Source organism: Lineus longissimus, chromosome 5, assembly GCF_910592395.1.
Source record: "Lineus longissimus chromosome 5, tnLinLong1.2, whole genome shotgun sequence".
Classification (NCBI taxonomy): domain Eukaryota; kingdom Metazoa; phylum Nemertea; class Pilidiophora; order Heteronemertea; family Lineidae; genus Lineus; species Lineus longissimus.
In genome coordinates, this window is record NC_088312.1 from 6,182,038 (window position 1) to 6,201,164 (window position 19,127).

At 39.2% G+C, this 19,127-nt stretch overlaps 1 protein-coding gene across 2 annotated transcripts in view; it reads right to left on the reverse strand.

Annotated features, from left to right (window-relative positions):
• Positions 1-18,281, reverse strand: part of LOC135487599 (uncharacterized) — a 48,493-nt gene extending 30,212 nt beyond the window's left edge. The window contains exons 1-16 of one of the 2 annotated variants that reach the window (XM_064771540.1): positions 18,165-18,281; positions 13,451-13,548; positions 11,491-11,641; positions 10,961-11,147; positions 9,904-9,978; positions 9,692-9,773; positions 6,358-6,433; positions 5,791-5,995; positions 4,380-4,477; positions 3,856-3,960; positions 3,266-3,350; positions 2,838-2,861; positions 1,397-1,545; positions 948-1,082; positions 491-737; positions 228-337 (exon numbers count right to left, since the gene is read on the reverse strand). In XM_064771540.1, the coding sequence (XP_064627610.1) occupies positions 228-337; positions 491-737; positions 948-1,082; positions 1,397-1,545; positions 2,838-2,861; positions 3,266-3,350; positions 3,856-3,960; positions 4,380-4,477; positions 5,791-5,995; positions 6,358-6,433; positions 9,692-9,773; positions 9,904-9,978; positions 10,961-11,147; positions 11,491-11,629 (1,717 nt within the window). In that variant the 5' untranslated portion in view covers positions 11,630-11,641; positions 13,451-13,548; positions 18,165-18,281. The remainder of the gene's footprint in view (positions 1-227; positions 338-490; positions 738-947; positions 1,083-1,396; positions 1,546-2,837; positions 2,862-3,265; positions 3,351-3,855; positions 3,961-4,379; positions 4,478-5,790; positions 5,996-6,357; positions 6,434-9,691; positions 9,774-9,903; positions 9,979-10,960; positions 11,148-11,490; positions 11,642-13,450; positions 13,549-18,164) is intronic. The other variant, XM_064771541.1, reaches the window with a different exon arrangement.
• Positions 18,282-19,127: the final 846 nt, after the last annotated feature.

Here is a 19,127-nt window from a genome sequence, read left to right on the forward strand (position 1 = left end):
CCACTGTATTTTCAACCTCGTAAATTTCTGGCGGAGGGATTAGACAGAGAGGTCATGTTCAAACCGTTCATATAGTGTTTTTATATCACAGAGGCTCCTAAACCTATCAGAAGAAACTGAAACAAGCAAATTCCAAATACCCCACCCTGACTGTGATTTTGAAATCTATCACTCACTTACTCACTAACAATATGCCTTGACTGTCCTGAACAAGAAAAACACCTTACCTGTGTTTTCATCACCTGCACCGTCGAACTGTGGAACTGAGTCGATGTCAAGCCACTGTGAGCCGCTCCATGACTGGTCCATACCCAGCAGCTCATCCTCGAGATCAGGACTGAAACAAATGAGTCCTATTCTAAAACATCTAGACTATTATAAAGAACCGCAGTTTACAGTGTTAATGCACTATGCGCCCACGAATCACCAAAATAATGAGGCGAGAAAATTTATGGCCTTACAGTATGATTCAAAGTAAAACTCCACCAACCTTTTGCTTCCTCCTCTATTCTGATCTTGTTGCCCATCTTGATCATCGGACCAAAGATGCTGCGACATTTCCTCAGAGATCATCTCGTCCTCTTTATCATCAGCAGTCGGGTTGCTGCCAAGGATGCTGTCCTGTTCCGCCAGAGCCGAGACCTGTGACAGGGCATTAGCGGCCATTTCAGGGCTGTCAGGTGGTGCCTCGGTCAAACAGGCGAGGAGTTCAGCTAGGGCCTTGTCCTGGCTGTCCACTGTAAGAAACAACAAGATCATGCATTAAAACAATAGTCAATTTAGAATTCAGACCAAAAAAAATTTGTCAGACAAACCAGGGTCATGTTTCGTTTTCAAAATGTAGCATATGCCACAATATCAAAGGTCGAAGAGGTACACTTGTAATCATGACTCTGTGTGACTGAACCCTGTCGTTCATCTGATCAACCATGCAGACACGGACTTACTGATTGGCTGCGAGTTGGTGTTCTGTGACGAATGGAAACTCTGACTCTGCGAAACTACCCGATGGACGGATTCAACATCTACCACCGGGAACGAATCATCAACGATTGTGGTGTGATCCGATGCCTGGCTGTCATCTAGAAATGAAAAAGATGAATCAATTTATCCAGGCGTAAAATCATCATGACTTGGCCTGTAATCCATACGTCTACATTCCAGTTGATTCCAATGACAAACAGCATGATATAATGATATGCCTAATGCTTTTAAAATATTCCAAGCTTGCATACTTCATACTTAGGCAGATTTTAATGTTTCAAGTTGACATCAGGTACATAAACAATCCCCTATACACACATGCTCTTGCATAGAACAGGCTAGCAGATGGCCCCACTGAATTTTGAGGTCTTTTATAATAACCCCAACAAAACAGGCTAAAACAAGCACCTACCACTATCTCTTTGAGAAGGAGGTGACTCAACTGAGTTGCCACGTGTCACAGTTGCCCTAGCACGACTTTTCTTTCCTCGTCCTTTACTCAAAGTAGGCCCCTGGGAACTTGACATGCTCGATCTCCGCACACTTTCTAACTCATCAGCCCTGGAGGTAAGAGGAAAAGAAACTTAAAGACATTTTCCACAAAAATTATAACGGGCACGAGTCATGTTTCTCCAATTAACAAATTCGCAATGTGGACCTGCAAATCGAGGTGATGGAAGGCCCCTATATGCAGCATACGAAAAAGAAATCCCAAAAGCAACTTAGTTGGCCTATTATAAGGTCCCTGCAATTCAGACCTCCCTCTATAATCTGGACACCTTTCCATTAAGGACAGCACATGTCAGTCCAAATAAAGGGCGTCCTTAATAGAGAGGTTCAACTGTAATTATCTCCTGATAAATCTTTATTCAATTTCACGGCCGATTTTTATGGAATATGTAGAGATGAATATATATTATTTAATTCAAGCTCAGAACAGACACCTAGGTGTTTTTATGTTAGCTGGCTTCAATGGGTTTTCAAGCAATAATACTGTTGGAAGCACTAGATATGTGAATATGTAAATAATCCCAAACTTGAAACAGAATTTTAATATAATGATATCGATAGTAGTCTTTGACTTTTTCCTCCAGCTGTTCAGTCAATTTAAATGCAATGAGAACAGATTGGCAAAACATAGTCATCATATTTGCCAGAACTTTTAAATACCATGGGTGATATGAATAAAGACCAGTAAATGCTTTTATCAAGAACCTCCTGTACATTTACACTAGACCTTTCTGTACAAACGGAAGTAAGAGCATTTGCTAGTCTTTATTCTTATCACCCAATGTGATGCTTCACCACATCAAGTCACTTTCAAGCGCAACTGAAAAAAATTTATATCCAAAAGAACCCAACATCCAATAACCCTTGAAACACTTAGTCAGTACTAAGCTGATAACAATACAACCATGGCCCTGTTGCTTGAAAAATTTTCGCTTTTTGACAGTTAAGTGGAACATGCTACATTGATTCACAACATGAACTATTTTGTCTGAAGTACATTTCTCTAGCAGTAAGATCAGACCAACAATATTCAGAATCTGTATTTATCTCATTCGCTATACAAAGTGTCACAAATTTGTTAATTTTTGTTATACTACAAACATGCAACTACAAAAAGACATCACCACTAACTCAATATTATCTGGACAGCAAACTGGTATACTGCACACACTTTGTCCTTTCCCAATCGACAGTCTGATCATTGACAACTCTATGATCGCCATAGGCCTACCACCCAACATATAAACATCAGAGGATAACGAGAGGAAAAACAAATACGAATACTGGCTAAAGAGAAAACTGTAACATTGCATGCTTTAACAGTACATGAACAACTATCTCACCACATTTTCTCAATTTCCGATGGTCTAGAACAGGTTATAAAACATTGATAAATATAATTGAGTCAGTTGAAACCATTACACACAACACTTTAGTTAAAACTGATGAATTGATGCATCTAAAGTACCAAGCAAATGAAGGGAATTTATTCTCTTTGAAGTCTGGATGAAAACCAGAAAAAGTTTTAGATTCTTTTAAGAGGGGTGTTTCAATAGTGTTGTCGTATGTACTGTTTCATTTTGGGGGGTTTAAATCATGTTTTGCTGTTAGAATTATTAGGTGACGGTAATGTTGGAGGGGAAGATTTGACCCACAAAATGCCCCTCTGTGTCGCAGAGGAGGGTAAGGGAATTGAAGCTACTGGAAGCAATGCAAGCTCACAAAACTTGAGATTTTCACCCCACTTCTTGACTAGGAATGTTATACTCACAACTGTTGCTGCTGTTCCAAGATAATCTCTTGCAGCCGGTCCTTCCATCGCTGCTCACTCGTTGCATCAGCAAGTGTACCTCGTTCTGAAATGAAAGAGGAAGTTAATATTTCACTCTTCAAATCTATTGCATCTGGTCCATATGTCACATCATCAGGATATATGGAAGTTATTGTACTGAACAATCTATTTGTATCAGTGATGCGACACAGAAGCCAGTCCCATAAACCAGGGTTAAATTGACCCTTTGGAAATTGTCCCAACTCCCAAAATCTTATTTTGGCTATGATGAGAAGTTTGGCCCATTGAGTTGCCTTTTCATTAATCAATCAATGAATATTGGCATTTGTAAAGCGATCTAACAACTCAGCAGGTGGGTATTCTAGAGCACTTTCTTTCCCAAAGGCAGCTGCAAATAGGTGGGCCTTAAGGAGGGACTTGAACGTCTGGAGGGAATCACTGTTTCGAAGCCTTGATGGCAGAATTTCACCCCACTTTCAACAGCCCAATGTCACCCCACCTTACAGTAGCAATCAATAACACCAGAAAGATTTTGTTAGCTGTTTGTTTATTGATGATTCAATGTTTACCTTGTGACTGTGGAGTTTCTATCTGCGATGACTGTCCTTTCTCTCGTCTTCGTTCTTTCTCATCCTCCCAGAGCGCCATTAATCCAGGGTTAGCACCGGTACTCCCTGGAATAGTAAGCATAAATGTCTCATTTGCTTGAATATATTATGACTAACATTTTTGATGTGAACATTTTATTCATGAATTCACTAGGGGCCAAGTAAATTTCATTATCATGATTATAGGATATTTCAGAGAGGGAACTTTTTAATATTGGAGCAAAAAAACCTTAGAACCACAAATTGACTTGTAAAACATCTGCATCATTGAAGTTCGAAGTGTTGAAAACAATTCATTGTGTTTTTTATGCCGGTGAAACATCAATGTGATCTAAGTGAAAATCATTCTTGAACTGTTTCTATGTTCAGTAACAGTGGCACTGGCAAATACAAGCTGGTTTCAACTGAGAGAAATGATCCTCAACCAGTTCCACGAAAATCACAAGACATGATGTCTCAAGGGCAAATACCTAACCATCACATACCCTCAATCTCCAACCTGTTCAATATATCAGCAGCAACCACATCTACCTCCAGCTCACATGTACTCAACCTCTCTACCTCAGCACCCAGCAACATTTTACTGGAACAGCAAACGTTAAATATTAAACAGAAATACGATAGAACCTCTCTATCACAAACTGAATAGAAACAACCAAATTGGGATCAAAACTAGTGTCCTTCATAGAGAGGTGTATGTGTCCGCTGAGGGAGGATCCACTGTACTATTGAAAGACAAAGCTTAGGACATAATAGAACTGATAATCATCTCAGGGATGACTCCACGCAATGCAGCAATCAAGGCTTGAGTTATTCAAATCAACAATATGCAAATATTTATGTCCACTGGACACGACTCACTGAAGCCACATCACATGACATCATAATAGCACAACTGCCAAATAAGTAACCTCACTTGTTCAAACAATTGAGATGGCAAGAATTACCTGCATTCAGATATGAACATTATTGAAAGTAACTCATGCGGAAGTGGATATATCAAATCTTTGTTGTAGGAGGATTTATTCTAACATGTCTAATCAGTCGTCAAGTTAAGCATATCATGATACATTATAAAAAAGGAACTCGTGGAAAAAAGTACATATGCCGAGTTTTTATTGCAGGATGATTAATTCTTACATGTGGAATAAACTCTCACGTTAAGTGCATGTACATAGTGGTTTCGTTCCGTCATCCACGATTACTGACATCTGTTGCAAAACCCCTCGAGACAACAGAATAAATTGCTTGGGTATTATGGCACACTCACAGTAAATACACAGTATAGCAAAGAATGTTTAGTGAGTCTCCCGAAGAGGTTACAGTACACTAGACCACATCCACTTCAATCCCCTGTTTAATATTTTGAAGGGATTTTTGAGCAACAGCTGGTAGAAAACAATGACTCAGTGATATGTTTTACCGAGATAACCTAACTTTCCCTGTCTGTATTAAATCCATGCATGTGCCAATGTATCAACAATAGAACCAAGCACATGGTGACAAGCCAGATGGTCTTAACACAATGAAGAAGACAGACATATGGTGCAATCCTGATATAACACTATGCCGTGGACGTAGACATTTATATGATATCAACAAAAGGGCCCCAAATATACCATGATGAATGTACTATAAGGTGTAATGGGTGATTGGGATCCAAAGATTCCAAATACATGGAGTACTATACATTGTTAAGGTGTAATGGACAGATTTGGATCCCAAGATTCTATATATGTGGTCTGGTCCGTTGAAAATCAGATGCGTGGTCAAATCTGGGAAACGTTGCCAAACCGCAAACCTGCTGTCTGAAGACAATCAGGCCCCAGGCTATACTCTATTCTGATACTGTTCTATTCTGCTTGACTACTTTTTCTTGAATGAACCGAAATATACCTTGGAATATTCTCCTGGTCCCAGCGACACATCTGATAACTCCTGTTGTGCATCTCGGCAATCGACAGCACCGTCGATGGTGTTCCTGGTGACATGATGGACCCCGGTGTTCCTGGTGACGTCATCGACCCCGGAGTGGCAGGGGTGCCTGGCGTACTGGCACTTAGACTCGACCTGTGGCTATGACGATACAATTGTGATTTTTCTGAAAGGTTGGAAGGAAAACTGGAATGAACCTGTGGCTATGATGATATGATTGTGATTATTCTGAAAGGATGGATCATAAGAACAACTTTTAAAATGAAATAGCTCTAAAGTTGGAAACCTTCAAAATGAAGAACAAATATTTCTCCAGGAAACAGTGTATCTTTCTTGTTTTGCATTCTCACTATCAGGCCCAGAATCATGGTTTTTGGCTGAACGAGAGCACAGAGTTCACAGCAGGTAACACATTTGGCCCCAGTGTAAACCAGTTCATTTGCCAAGGCACAGAACATCGAGCACAAGGAATGTCCGTTTACATATCATTCACAAGAAGCGTTTCGTGATAGGTTTCCTTTAACTAACCTTCTCTTGGCCGTCGGAATTTAGCCGCCGCAACATTGATCATATTCATACCATAGAGGTTGTAATCCATAAACAGCTGCAAAGACAGACAATAACATATAACTTATGACTAGTATTGCTGGCGGGCTGTGCGCATCAGACACAGGCAGCTTACCACTTCATTGTTCTCGAACTGAAAGGAGTGTGGTACCTGCAGTGCTGACATGTCAAGATAAGATTAAGATTACATCTGAAGCTGAGAATGAATATTTTGCCAACAGGTTTGAATCAGTGCTGAAGAGGTATAGTCGTTTTTTTTGGCAAATTTACGACAATGTTTGAGAATACGATAGCATGAGGCCTAAAGCTCTGGGAAATTTTCAATGGAATGGGTTAACAGTAGTCTCTCGCCTGATGGTGGTGAACGAATCAGTGATGGAGAAAGTTCAATTACAGAAACGAACAAACCATAGCACTTTACTCATGGGACCAAATGATATGCAAATATTGGCTAATATCGAATAATAACTATCAGTACTTTTGTAGTTCATCGACCGCCGAAGGTCACAGCAATATTTCAATTGATGACAAATGTCAGAGTTTAACTTTCACGGAGATTGTATCAAAAGCGGTTGAAAATTGTCAAATTAGTGACAAATGACGGCCCAACTAATTGGATTTCAAGAGCGAGGTGGCTTTGAATAATGTCAGCCTGACACTAAATATGATTCTTGTACCACAAGGCAATGATACATGTATAAGCCAGTTTCACTATTCCAGAATCTTCTGCTACAAAGCATTACAGACTTCGATGACACAAGGTCTATATTTTACATTCTAAAACATCTACCGGTAGATTTATAATGAACGACAGTTTACAGCGTAAATGCACTGTGCGCCTACGGTGCCTCATTTTGAATTCAGCAGTTACGGTTAGAGTGGACAACCATAACCGTCCCTGTAGATGTGTGTTGGCCACAGATTCAGGGTGTTAGCAGCGTTGTGTCGCAATCAGTCAAGGTGCATTTGACTCATTAGGCGTATCCGATGATAATTACAAAATCAATAGATCAATAGATCTGGTGTGCAGTTTGATTGTGTGATATAATGATAAAGCCAGAAAGAGATACAGTTGCATTGATAATTACAAGAAAATCAATAGATCAACAGATTTTGTGTGTAGCCTGTTGGTAATATAACGATAAGCCAGATAGAAAAACAGTGGTATTATGACTTGGAGCCACTCATTATCGTAATTTATTCTTTTGTTAGACTGAGGGTGAGGGTCCTGCAATTTCCTGTTGGTGCGTCTTAGTATGACTTCGCTTGCTGTGCCGTTTTGAGGGGTCTAAGTGCCCCGCACACAAACAAAGAAGTCGCTGGGACCTGCAATTTAAATCACATGTAACGATAATCACTCGTTTGCAGTGCGGCCTTCAAGTCAATATCCAACCCAGCAATTACAGGTTTTTCCAAGCTGCAGATGAGAGATCCTTTTGTCACGCTCGTTTGCACAGCGTTAAAATAGTGCAGGCCAGATATTTTCCTCCGAAACTGTATATTTTATAAGTGATGATCATGTAAAATTTCACACAAATTTGAAGTATTCAAAATTAATTACAAATTTCATATATCTAATGAACGGCGTACATTGCAAAGAAATTGAAATCCAGTAAATCCCAGATGTTCGGAATCCTTGGTATGAGCATCCAGAGGAAATCACGGGTTATTGTTCGCTTCTCCAGCCCTGCACACAAACAGGATGTGAATTGTGATATGAATATAGACTTTTGTCAAATTGGTCAAATCAGCAGGTGTACTCAACTGAGTAAACATGATACAACAATACTACCCATCCCTGTGCTTGTCTGAAGGTGAAGGATATGTCATCCAAACCAGCTGCAGCTAGCAGATGTTGCAATAAAATATGTATGTTGGGCAATTTCTATTAAAACAATGAATATCGGCTCGCCACATTGGTTTTGGCACAGAACTGGGTGCAGACAAGAATTATTCAATCTAGTGAATAAATCAGATAATTATGTTTATTTCTGGTACCTGCCAAGAATTGCACTCAAGTGTGGTTCCACGCAGCTTCACCCTTTCTGCACTTACTTTGGAGCAGTGCCCGTTTTTGCAGCACTGTGCATCTTGTCGGAGACCGATATTTCGGCACAATGCAATTTTACATATTTCTGGGCGCAAACATAAAATTAAAAGACCAATTAAAAGGAATAAAGCCATTAGTTAAACTGACAAAACAAACAGTGCTATAACACCAAGAGTGCGTGGCGCAGTTTATCAAACTATAATGAGAACGCCATTTAAAGTGGCACATCAATGAAGACCTGGATGTGCACACGATTCAAATATAACTGTCTTTTTATCTTCCAGACATAGGTATTGTAAATGTATAGGTAATAAAACACGAATTATTCAGAACACAAAAGTGTGGGATATTTCACGAAAACTTGCAACGCAAATGCATTATGACGAACAACAGAACATAGAAAGTGCCCAAGGGAGTTTAGGGTCTGCTGAAAATGGCCCCAGGCGCTACATCCGTTGCCTTGACAACCAGGTACATTTTCAACTTTTAAATTCGAAACCTGGAGGTGGAATGATCACAATGATTATTGATTAATCATCTGTCTCGATGCAGGTTGGTAACACTAGTACATACTGTAATGCACGTTAAATGCACACATGGTTTGGTCAAACTGAATTGGAATTAATGAGGGTAGAAATTACTTGTTGTCGATACGATTGTATTGTGTTTGATATCTCGCCTAGGAGAATCCCGATATCGGCCGCTTGGTGTAATCACCATCAATAAACATCACGATTCAAAAGGCATCAAAGTTTCACAAGAAACCTGAGACGCAACATAGTCAAAGGTTCATCTTCAAAGTGTGACTTTGAGAGTCAATTATAGCCCTTTCCGCAGAAAACTGATGCAAAACAGGATATATTTAGATACCGACATACATAATGAAACCTTGCGCAAACAAAATATATAATAAATCAGGTAGATTGTTGCCAAGAGATGAAAGCAGTTGTTTTTGACAGATGCAGATCAGTGCCAACCTGTATTAATCATAACACATCACATATGCTCATGGTCATAATTATCAGTACTAGGCTCAGGGATTTCACGAAAGGTTTAGAGTCATTGCAAAAAATCCTCCCCCTGGTGTATCTCTGAGGGGGCCACCCTCTATTCATTATCACTCAGTAGTTTTTTAAATGTTGGCTTTTGAATATAGACCAATGTGCTAAGACCTCTTCTGTCGGCTGAATTTTCCAAATTGACAACCTCTATGTATACGTAAATAGTAAATTTGTAGTAACTTACTTGCAATGAGTAAGGAACATGTGCTTCGTGTGGCTGGAAAACTTTGTTCATCACGGCACCCCCAAGAAGCAGATCAGCCACCCTGTAAGCAAAGAGGATAAAAAGTTAAAGTTTAAGGTTTATACTTTGTACTCTAATAATTTGGTGTTTTAGTAGTTCACAATCATAAAGTTAAAACAATTTCAAACGTTTCAAAAAAGAGATTGCCTCACTTTTTAACCATTGCAGGGTTGTAGACATATATCTTGAGGAACTGCTGGTCTTTGGGATGGTATCCATAGAAAGGGCTGGAAGGAAACAAAGGGGAATAAAGTATAAATTCACGACGGGATGATATTATGTTTTAAGTGAGCTTAGAGGACCAAAAATCGACATCACCACGTCAAGCAGCTTGCTCTCGATAACCCCGCCACTGCCACAATAATGGAACTCGGTACAAAACAAAATAAGTCATGCTAACCAACCATTTATTTCAGAATGGTTAACAGACCACATCTTGGGCAATATTTTGAATATAATGGGGAGAGCTCTTTGCAGAAAAAATATCAAGCCTCCCTTCCAAATTAGAATTTGAAATTCACTCGTTTTTGGTTAATAAATAATGAATTGAGAAAAACAAAACACTACCATAAACATACATTTGAAGCCACTTTCCCAACACGAGCCCCAAATCTACAGATGTTTCTCAAAACGAGGATGCCCCACAATTAAGATGCCGTGAATGGCGACGGCTCTCTGTGATTTTTTACTTTAGCAACAATGATGCATAAAACAGAACGTAGTTTACGGCCAGTATCACTGACTGAGCCTGCTGCACAAACCCTGTTGACCCCAGGCAGTATACCGGAACACCTGCGGTTACAATGATCATTTGAATGGGGGATCCAAACTAGATGGTGGAACCCCCTGCAGCGAACTTGTGGCACATGCAGGCAATGACCTTGTTTTTGTTGCAACTCATAAGGACACCAAAATCAATGCACAAAGAAAAAAGACATCCAGACGTAGTACATTTTTTAAAGGCCAGGTAAAATTGAAGAAGTGATTCTCGTTCCCGCCCGCCCTTATTATTGCTCTCCCCCTGGAAATATTTCTTTTTTTATTTTACATTTTGCCACTACTTCATTACCATTCCATTTATCAGAAATAAGAAATAAGATGAAAAAGATGTCCAAAAACGAAATAGATGGGCATTTACATTGAATATGACCTCTGTATTCAGAACACCTCTCTATTAAGGACATCACAGAGATATTATGATGTACTTACATGCCCGATACCAATGAGATCTTGTAGACATGTTGTGACGTGGATGCAGCGTTCCCTAAGGCAACATTTAGGGCCTTATCAATGCTGGATGCGAACTGTTTGATATACTTGTCTGATGGTTTGGTGCCATCGTAGGGTACGAACAGATATGGAAACACACCGTGCACGTGCATACATGTCTTCTGGCCTGAAAGCGGGAAAACATACAACTTATGGGAACTGGGTTTCAGAACTCTGAACTGCTACTTTACTGGTCATTTCAGCATTTAACCTCAAAGGTTATCCATCTCATATATGATACTTTTGGTAAGAAACCAACTTCTTTACAAAAATTATTAAAATGAAACAGCCACAAGACAAGCCAATCTCCATGTAAGCATAACAAATTTCAAGGTCAACCACTGGGAGATTATGTGGCTGCACTGGTTGGGGGCATCAACGCACCTGACCACGCATATGCCCCTTGTGGCCAACAAGTCCAGACATGTCAGCTGAACTACAAGAAATGTCAAATAAACCTTGTGTCCCACCTGCAGGAGTTGAGCCATAGATCCTAAACACCGGGACCTTCTTAACCTCGGTCCCTCGGAAATCTGAGAAGCAGACATCAAGGTTGCGAAGCGGGTTTGCTAGGTAGTGGTCTGTGGTGACGATTCTCAGTGAGAACATCTTGCATCAAATCTGAAATGAGAAAAGTTAAAAAGGTGAAGACCTAGTATAGTAGCGGAGGATGTGATATGCTGTTTTCTTCATTCAATCTGAATGTATTTTGAATTAAATCACTACAGTGAAAAAGAATGAAGTATTGTAATCTTCTGGGTTGCACTTGCAGCAATTCCATTTACTCATTTGCGAGGCATTTACGGAGAATCCTCTCAAAATTGACCAATACCAACTAATTGTTTACTATATAAAATTACAGTCTGAGTATACCATTATCATTATTGATACATAGTATTATCAAATACATAATGTACAAGCAGGTCATTCCATTATGTTACAATTACACAGATGGTCGAATGTGCCTCAACATGTGCCCGTGTGGTGAAGTAGTACTTATCATAATATCAAGCCCAACACAAATAGTCAATTGTTATAAAGGACAGGATGGAGTAGTTGCAACCTGCTAATCCTGTGGGGACCGAGCTACCCAAGGAGGTTGATTAGCAAGTTAAAAATTATGACATTGTGGTTTGCTGTCCATGAACCCAAGAATGGGCAAGATTACTAATTTGATCACATCAATCAATGACATACATTTGAAGATTACTTAAGGTTTTCTCAATATGATTTATGTTATCATAAGACATCCACACACCAACTTTCTAGACACAGCGATGAGCAAACATGCCACCATTGTTGAAGGACCAACAACAATGCACCAATGTCAATGTCAAGACGTGATGACATGAGCTCATCCATGTGCGCTAAAAACTGATCTCGCTGACAAGGCAAATATCGACACAGACACTGCGTGGACACCAGCAGGTGGTATCAACAAATGCACATAACAATCATAAAGGCAGAAATGTCAGATTTGATTGCGATTGTTGTGCGAGTTAATACAGATAAATTGAAATAATTATATAATTCTACAAATTGCATTAAAAAAAAACTCCCACGAAAAACCTATAAATCCACAGTGGGTGAACGCAGAGATTGTGCAGCGTTCTATTTCACAGGTGATAGATTTATTGGATTCTGATTGGCAAAACAGTTACTGTTATATATGGATGGAACAGGAAAGTGTGTGAATGCAACACAAAATCATTGGTAAGCCGCCATGGTGGAAATGGGTCTCATCACAATTAAAAAATATGATCAATTCAATCTATACTGAGGTAATTAGCAATCGGGGTAAGGCCGTGCCCAAAAATTAATGATAGTCTGTTTCCAGATTCTCCGCCGACTATCTTGAAAAGGAGGGAATAGCCTGACCTACGAAGAAGTCAAAACAGTTCAGGCAGGTATTCGTTTCCAACAACCAATACAATAATATAATGTTAACATCTTGCACTAGATGAGAACTTAAAACATGTGCATTGCAAATGATATATATCAGGGGACAATAGCCTGTCAGGCAGCATAATCAATAGTGTGAGTGGATATTTACAGCAAATAAATATAAGTACACAAACAAATATAGCCCGGGGACAGTGCAGCAGTAGAATTAGCAAATTGCTATACAAAATACATACATGTTTAACACAACTAACATCATCCCCATCAAATCCTCTGAGTCTGTACAATAGTAGAAGTGACTGGACAGAATTCACTTTTTGAAACCAGCTCGTTGTGGCTTGTGGTATTTTATACCTGGACCTGCATATGTGAGGGGATGACTAGAGGAGACAGCAATGGCATTCTGATGCTCCATGAGTCCATGTATTTACGCATAAAGTATCAACCTTGTTTGTGCTATTCCACACATGGACCCGCATGAGAGGGATGACAGATGGGGAATGGCATTCCGACGGTCCATGTACTTACGCGTAAGGTATCAACCTTGGTTGTGGTATTCCATACATGGAAATATCCAGTTGTGGTGGACTGTTTATCTTCTGAATCCACCATGTCGTTGATCACCACTGTGAAGAGAAAGAAACGCAACGTATTATGCAATGTAGAGAAGTCTCCAAGCTGTATTAAAAGCAAAATTAGTGTCACTGCCCTCGGGTGACCCATCTGAAATCATTCAAGAACAGTATCACAATGTCTCCGTCTGCTTTACAATATATACCTATTAACCAAATCAAGACGATTCATATAAATCCTTGAGGTTGATACCTGTTCAAGACCACTACATGTATTTTCATGAATCTAGGTTACTAGGTTAGGTGTCCTGAAATTGAAACTTTTGTGTACTGTTAGACCACTCTGTAACTGTTGTTTGAGTGGCCATGTATTTTGGCGAGAATCTGTAAACGCTTAAATAAAGGGCACCCTAATATATCTGGGTTACCAATATCTGCAAAATCTGAAAAAATAGCCCAGAAAAAATTGCTGGGTGGACAGTAGTTGAGATGAGGACATTCAACTATTTTTTTCCCTTCATAATGTGACAATGAGGTGCAGTGCCACATCAATAAAAACACCCAACATGTACTACTAGGCGAGCTTAATAGATCCAGTCGTGGCACAAATCTATGTAACCAAAAAGAATTTTCACACAACAGGAAAAAATGATAGACCACTTTTAAAACAAACAGAGTAAAATTGCAGTCATGACATAATTATTTCCATGAAATTTTGTTTTCATGACAGACTGGTGATTGAGTACCCAATAAAATATTGTTTATTTGCCACCTTTGAAAGTATAGTGGAACCTCTATTTAGCGACACCTCTCTATAAGGGACCATGATATTTGGTGCAAATGGGCATTTCTATAACATTTTAATATTTCCATTCATAGCACATCATGTTGTGAGTCCTAGAGTTGGTCTACTATGTCCTACATGCACTTGTAGTATGGGGGATGGGGAAATTGGAAAGATCCAAAAGACTATAATGCCACAATTATGATGGTAATAAAGCGACATTCATAACAATGTAACGATTTTTTGGAAAACAAGTCTAGGCAAATTATTCCCCCTTGGAATTGAATGAAGAGATGGAATATCACCTCAACATACTACATGGTTTATCAATCGTGGTGATGTCTGATTATAATGCATGAGACCAATTCGAAAAGAAAAAAATCCTTTCTTCATTTCTCTTTTATATTTCAAAACTTTTGAAATCCTGCAATGCCATGTGCGGAGAAGGAATCCCGTTCTCCAAAATGTTGAAAGGAAACTCTATTTGTCCCCTTCTAAATACGACTTACAAATCATCCGTCAAAGGATTGAATTGTGTGCATTCCACATGCTGGTGGTACATGTCATCATCCAAAGTTTTGGTTCATTCAAGTCCTAGTAATGTACTTTTTCGTGCTTAAATACCCTCCCGCATCATGTGGCATGACCTGTGGTCCAGGTACTTAAAGGTCTTTAGTACAAGCATAACACAACACCTACATGTATGTACAATGAAAGAAGCATGAGATAATCAATTAATTGAATTGAACGCAACCACTGCATACAAGACTACTAAGTCCATCATCAATATTTTCAATAATTGTGCTAACACCTCAAAACTTCAATCATCCTTACTTACATTCACTGTATGTAAATCCCATAAACAGTCCATTCCGAAAAAAAATTAATCCCAATAAAAATTCACAAATATCGGTAATCCACCATAACTACATACAATTCTGTGTGGCGCATATTTTCCATACTGCAAAAGCAAGTAGAACAAAAGCGTGTATGGTCGGGCAGCCACTCATATTCTCCATCTAACCCATGTGATCACCAACAGCCACCTGATGATTCTATTCACCAGTTATTGATTATATTGCGACAATATCCTTGTGGAGACACCTGGTGTTATACTTTGGTGAAATCGACAAAAGTCTGGAAGCACGCTTCCACACTACAAGCCCTGCCTCTACTCTAGTATTGACGCTTTTAGTGAGGCTTTGCTATCCCGTTCCGAGACCCAATTCACTAAGAATGACACGATTTTGTGTATGACATCATCAGTTTTAGGGCAGGTCTTCTCGTTCTTGAAGGTGGATACCGTGGTTCGGCCATGGAACCAGGTGGCTCTATCACGAACAAATAATGGCAAATTTGTGGGCCATTTGGGCAGTAAATGATAACTTTTTACATTTAGATGTCCAGATAGAGTATAAAGACTTTTGACAAGTTGAGACAGCTTGATAATGATAACTAAGGCCGTACTAACCCCAATTTATGTATATTTGATAACGGGAGAGCAAAATGTCACTTATGTTGCAGCCATGCCGACATTGATGTTGTGTGTCGTTATCCCTCCTCTACCACCAATCATCCTCAAAATAAGGCGATCGGCATCAGGATGGCTGTTGTACATTTTTGGTTGTCCCCCATGGTCATTATGGTTCCTGTTCACAGCTGATGTTCACGCATCAAAGTTCTTTTGATTGGGGTGGGCCGCCAATGAGGTCAAAAGTTGAAACTAGCACTTTGGACTCACGAGATTATAAGCCACTACAGCAATGTTCAGTAGTTTTATGGCGACAAATCCAATCACTTAACCCAATACTTCCCTGAGAGCAATTAGCAAAGTTATGGAAAAGTACATTTGTAATAAGTTAAAAGCTACCAGCAAAAACAATGGATAGTGGAACAGCATACAGTACTTGACAGCTCTGCTAACTTCGTGCAGCTTTAACATATACGGCTAACAGCAGGAAACATTGATATTTTGTCACCTCAAATAGCGCAAGATGAAATGGGATGTTTTGTAACAAATGTATTGACATTTGACAACAGCCACCATGTGGACCCATTGTTAACCATGCACTTTTATGACTTCAGCAGCTTTGGAAATGGAAGTGTTGTCATGTTGAGAATAAACAATGTTTACATGTCAATCCCAGTTGCTGGTATGTTTATTTCACACTGTGGATCAACAATTCACCTGCCATTCATAATAAATCAGTCATCATTTTGCAGAATCATCAGTCATATATTATGCACTCAAGGCTGGGATCCAGTCATGCAGCATCCATTGTGGGCTTACAACAAACAGATCTGTAGCATCCTGATAACACAATGTCACCAATTTATTTATTCATTAGTAATTTCATTTTTTATTGACACGTTATTCAATACATGTACATAAAATTTTTTAGTTCCAACCTTTATCTTCCCATTCCCAAACCAAGATGTTTATTTTGACTGATCAGAATCATTTCATTTCTGGTTAGAAAAGAGTTCATTACATTTTTGATTTAGCTTTTAATTATTTAAAGGGGTAGAGGTGATGATTTGAGATTTGAACAATCCTGCAGACTTTAGAACGCGACATGTCCGTTTCAAATTAGAACTAGATTTATAGAGACATACATGTGCCGACAATTTGTTTTTTATGATAATAGTAAATTAATTACATTCCAATCTAATGAAGTTTATGACCAAAAAGGCCTCGATCTACTAAAATATATTTCACATTTCTGCCCAAATATAAAAAAGAGGTGATCATTAGCATATCGAAAGCACAGCTGGCAATATATTATTATTGAAAAATAATTTTTCAAATTCATGTATTGTAAAAAAGAACACTTTTTAACAAAAATCTGAAAATATTGCACGCTGACCGCCATTCATACTATATGGCTTTGTTGTCATTAAAATCTCTTGTTTACAGGACTAAAAGAGAAATTTTGCCTTATTTATAAGGTTGAGCATCTCAGTACCGGTACCGCCATTTTGGCAAGACCTCAACTCAAAATCCTAAAGCAATTAGAACTTTTTCAAACGTAGTGAATGCTTATTTCAAGTGCTGGAGTCTGTTTTTTGTTTTCCAGAGAACAGCCTCCAGGGTTTTAAATGAGCATTCAATTCATTTGGAAAGAGTTTTAATACTCCAATCCAAGGCAAGGTTTTGTTTACAAACATGAGGACTGAGATACATTTTACAATTACAAAGCTGTACAAAAAAGGTCACTGAGTGATATACACAAAGATCACTTATTTGGAGGAATTAAATAACCTAACTATACTTGAGCAATGAAAACATATATTCAACACATGATCACATCTTCAGTTCTAAATTATCTGTTTTATTACCATTCCCTTGGATTGGGGTTGGAGTTGGACTGGAATAGGCCTATTGCTTTAGAATTTTGAGGTCTAGCCAAAATGGCGGTAACGATGGTCAACCCTTAATTTTGTGAATCATATCAATGCGTCAATGAAGTTAGATACATGAAATAGGCCTTTTCGAAGAAGTCGAATCAAAACTTTGGACCAGCAGGGTCAGGCCCAGGCCCAACAATTTACAATAACTTAAACTAGGCCTATAAAAGTCGTATCAAACACGCACTCAAAACCCGTCAGAAGGGCTAAGCCGACAATGCCATAAGCCACTTTTTTTGTTCCAAATGAAATGCAAAATACATGACTGGTCAACGCCCAAACAAACTTCTTCGAAAAGGCCTGTTTTCAAATTTTGTAAGCACTGACCACTGTGAGTGTGAGTCACTGCGAGTGTGACTGTGTCGGTGTTGTGTACAAAATGTACAGCGTCAGCGAAAAACGAAAACGAAACCGAGCAAAAAATGCTCGTATCGTCGATTCTACAACCAAATTGGTTTAAATACTTTACACCACATACCTATCTAGGGTGTTACTTGTTTTCCTGAATTTTTTCCATCGTTAAATGACGAAAAACTGAGAAAATAGCGCAAATTTTTCAACAGGTGAAAACAGAAAAGTTGCTCGAAAATTTCCCTGAAGTTTTTGCAGGGGATATCAAACATGGCCGCTCGTCGGTGCATATGACGTCACGGCGTGGAATTCCGTTCATCATCGTGTCAGTATCTATTTTAAGATCATACTCACGTGTTGTTGTTTACTTTTTTGGGAAGGCATGATATGTCTTTATATGTCTCTGTATGTCTAGCTGCAAGCGACAAGGCAATTGCTACATATGCCTTCCTTGACCCAGGCAGTACAGTTAACTTCTGCACCACAGACTTGATGAGGAGACTGGGGGCCAGTGGAAAGAAAGCTAGAATAACTCTCGACACCATTCATGGTTTCGAACTACTGTGAAGCCAGCCAGGTGCTGTTCATTTTGCTTTAACCTTCTTGGAAACTGCTTGAGATGTGAACAAATTTGTTATGAATCACCTTGGCTAATAATCAGTTCGTATTTTGGGTACATAAAGAACCTGAACTGTTCCGGGGTCCGCCATGTGGTTGTGGCGTATTACATGACATCATCACATGAACATTCCATGTCTTTGGCCTGGGCTTTGGGAGAATGATAGTAAGAAAAGAAAGTAGGAGATATCGCCAGTTATTCACATTGTTAGGAATGATGGTTATTAAATCGTCAAGGGTGGCTCAAGTTCAGGGAGTGACTCTGCAATGCCGTTCTCGAGGAAGATGTTGCACAGGGTTGGTGACAGAAGGCAACCCTGCCTTACTCCTACCGAGCTGAGGAAGCACTTACTGACCTCTCCTACCTGAACTATGCTCCTCGATGCTGCATACAGTGCCTCTATGGCCTTGGTGATACCAGGGCTGATGTTGTATTTCCTTATAACTGCCCATAGAACCTTCCTGCCAGATC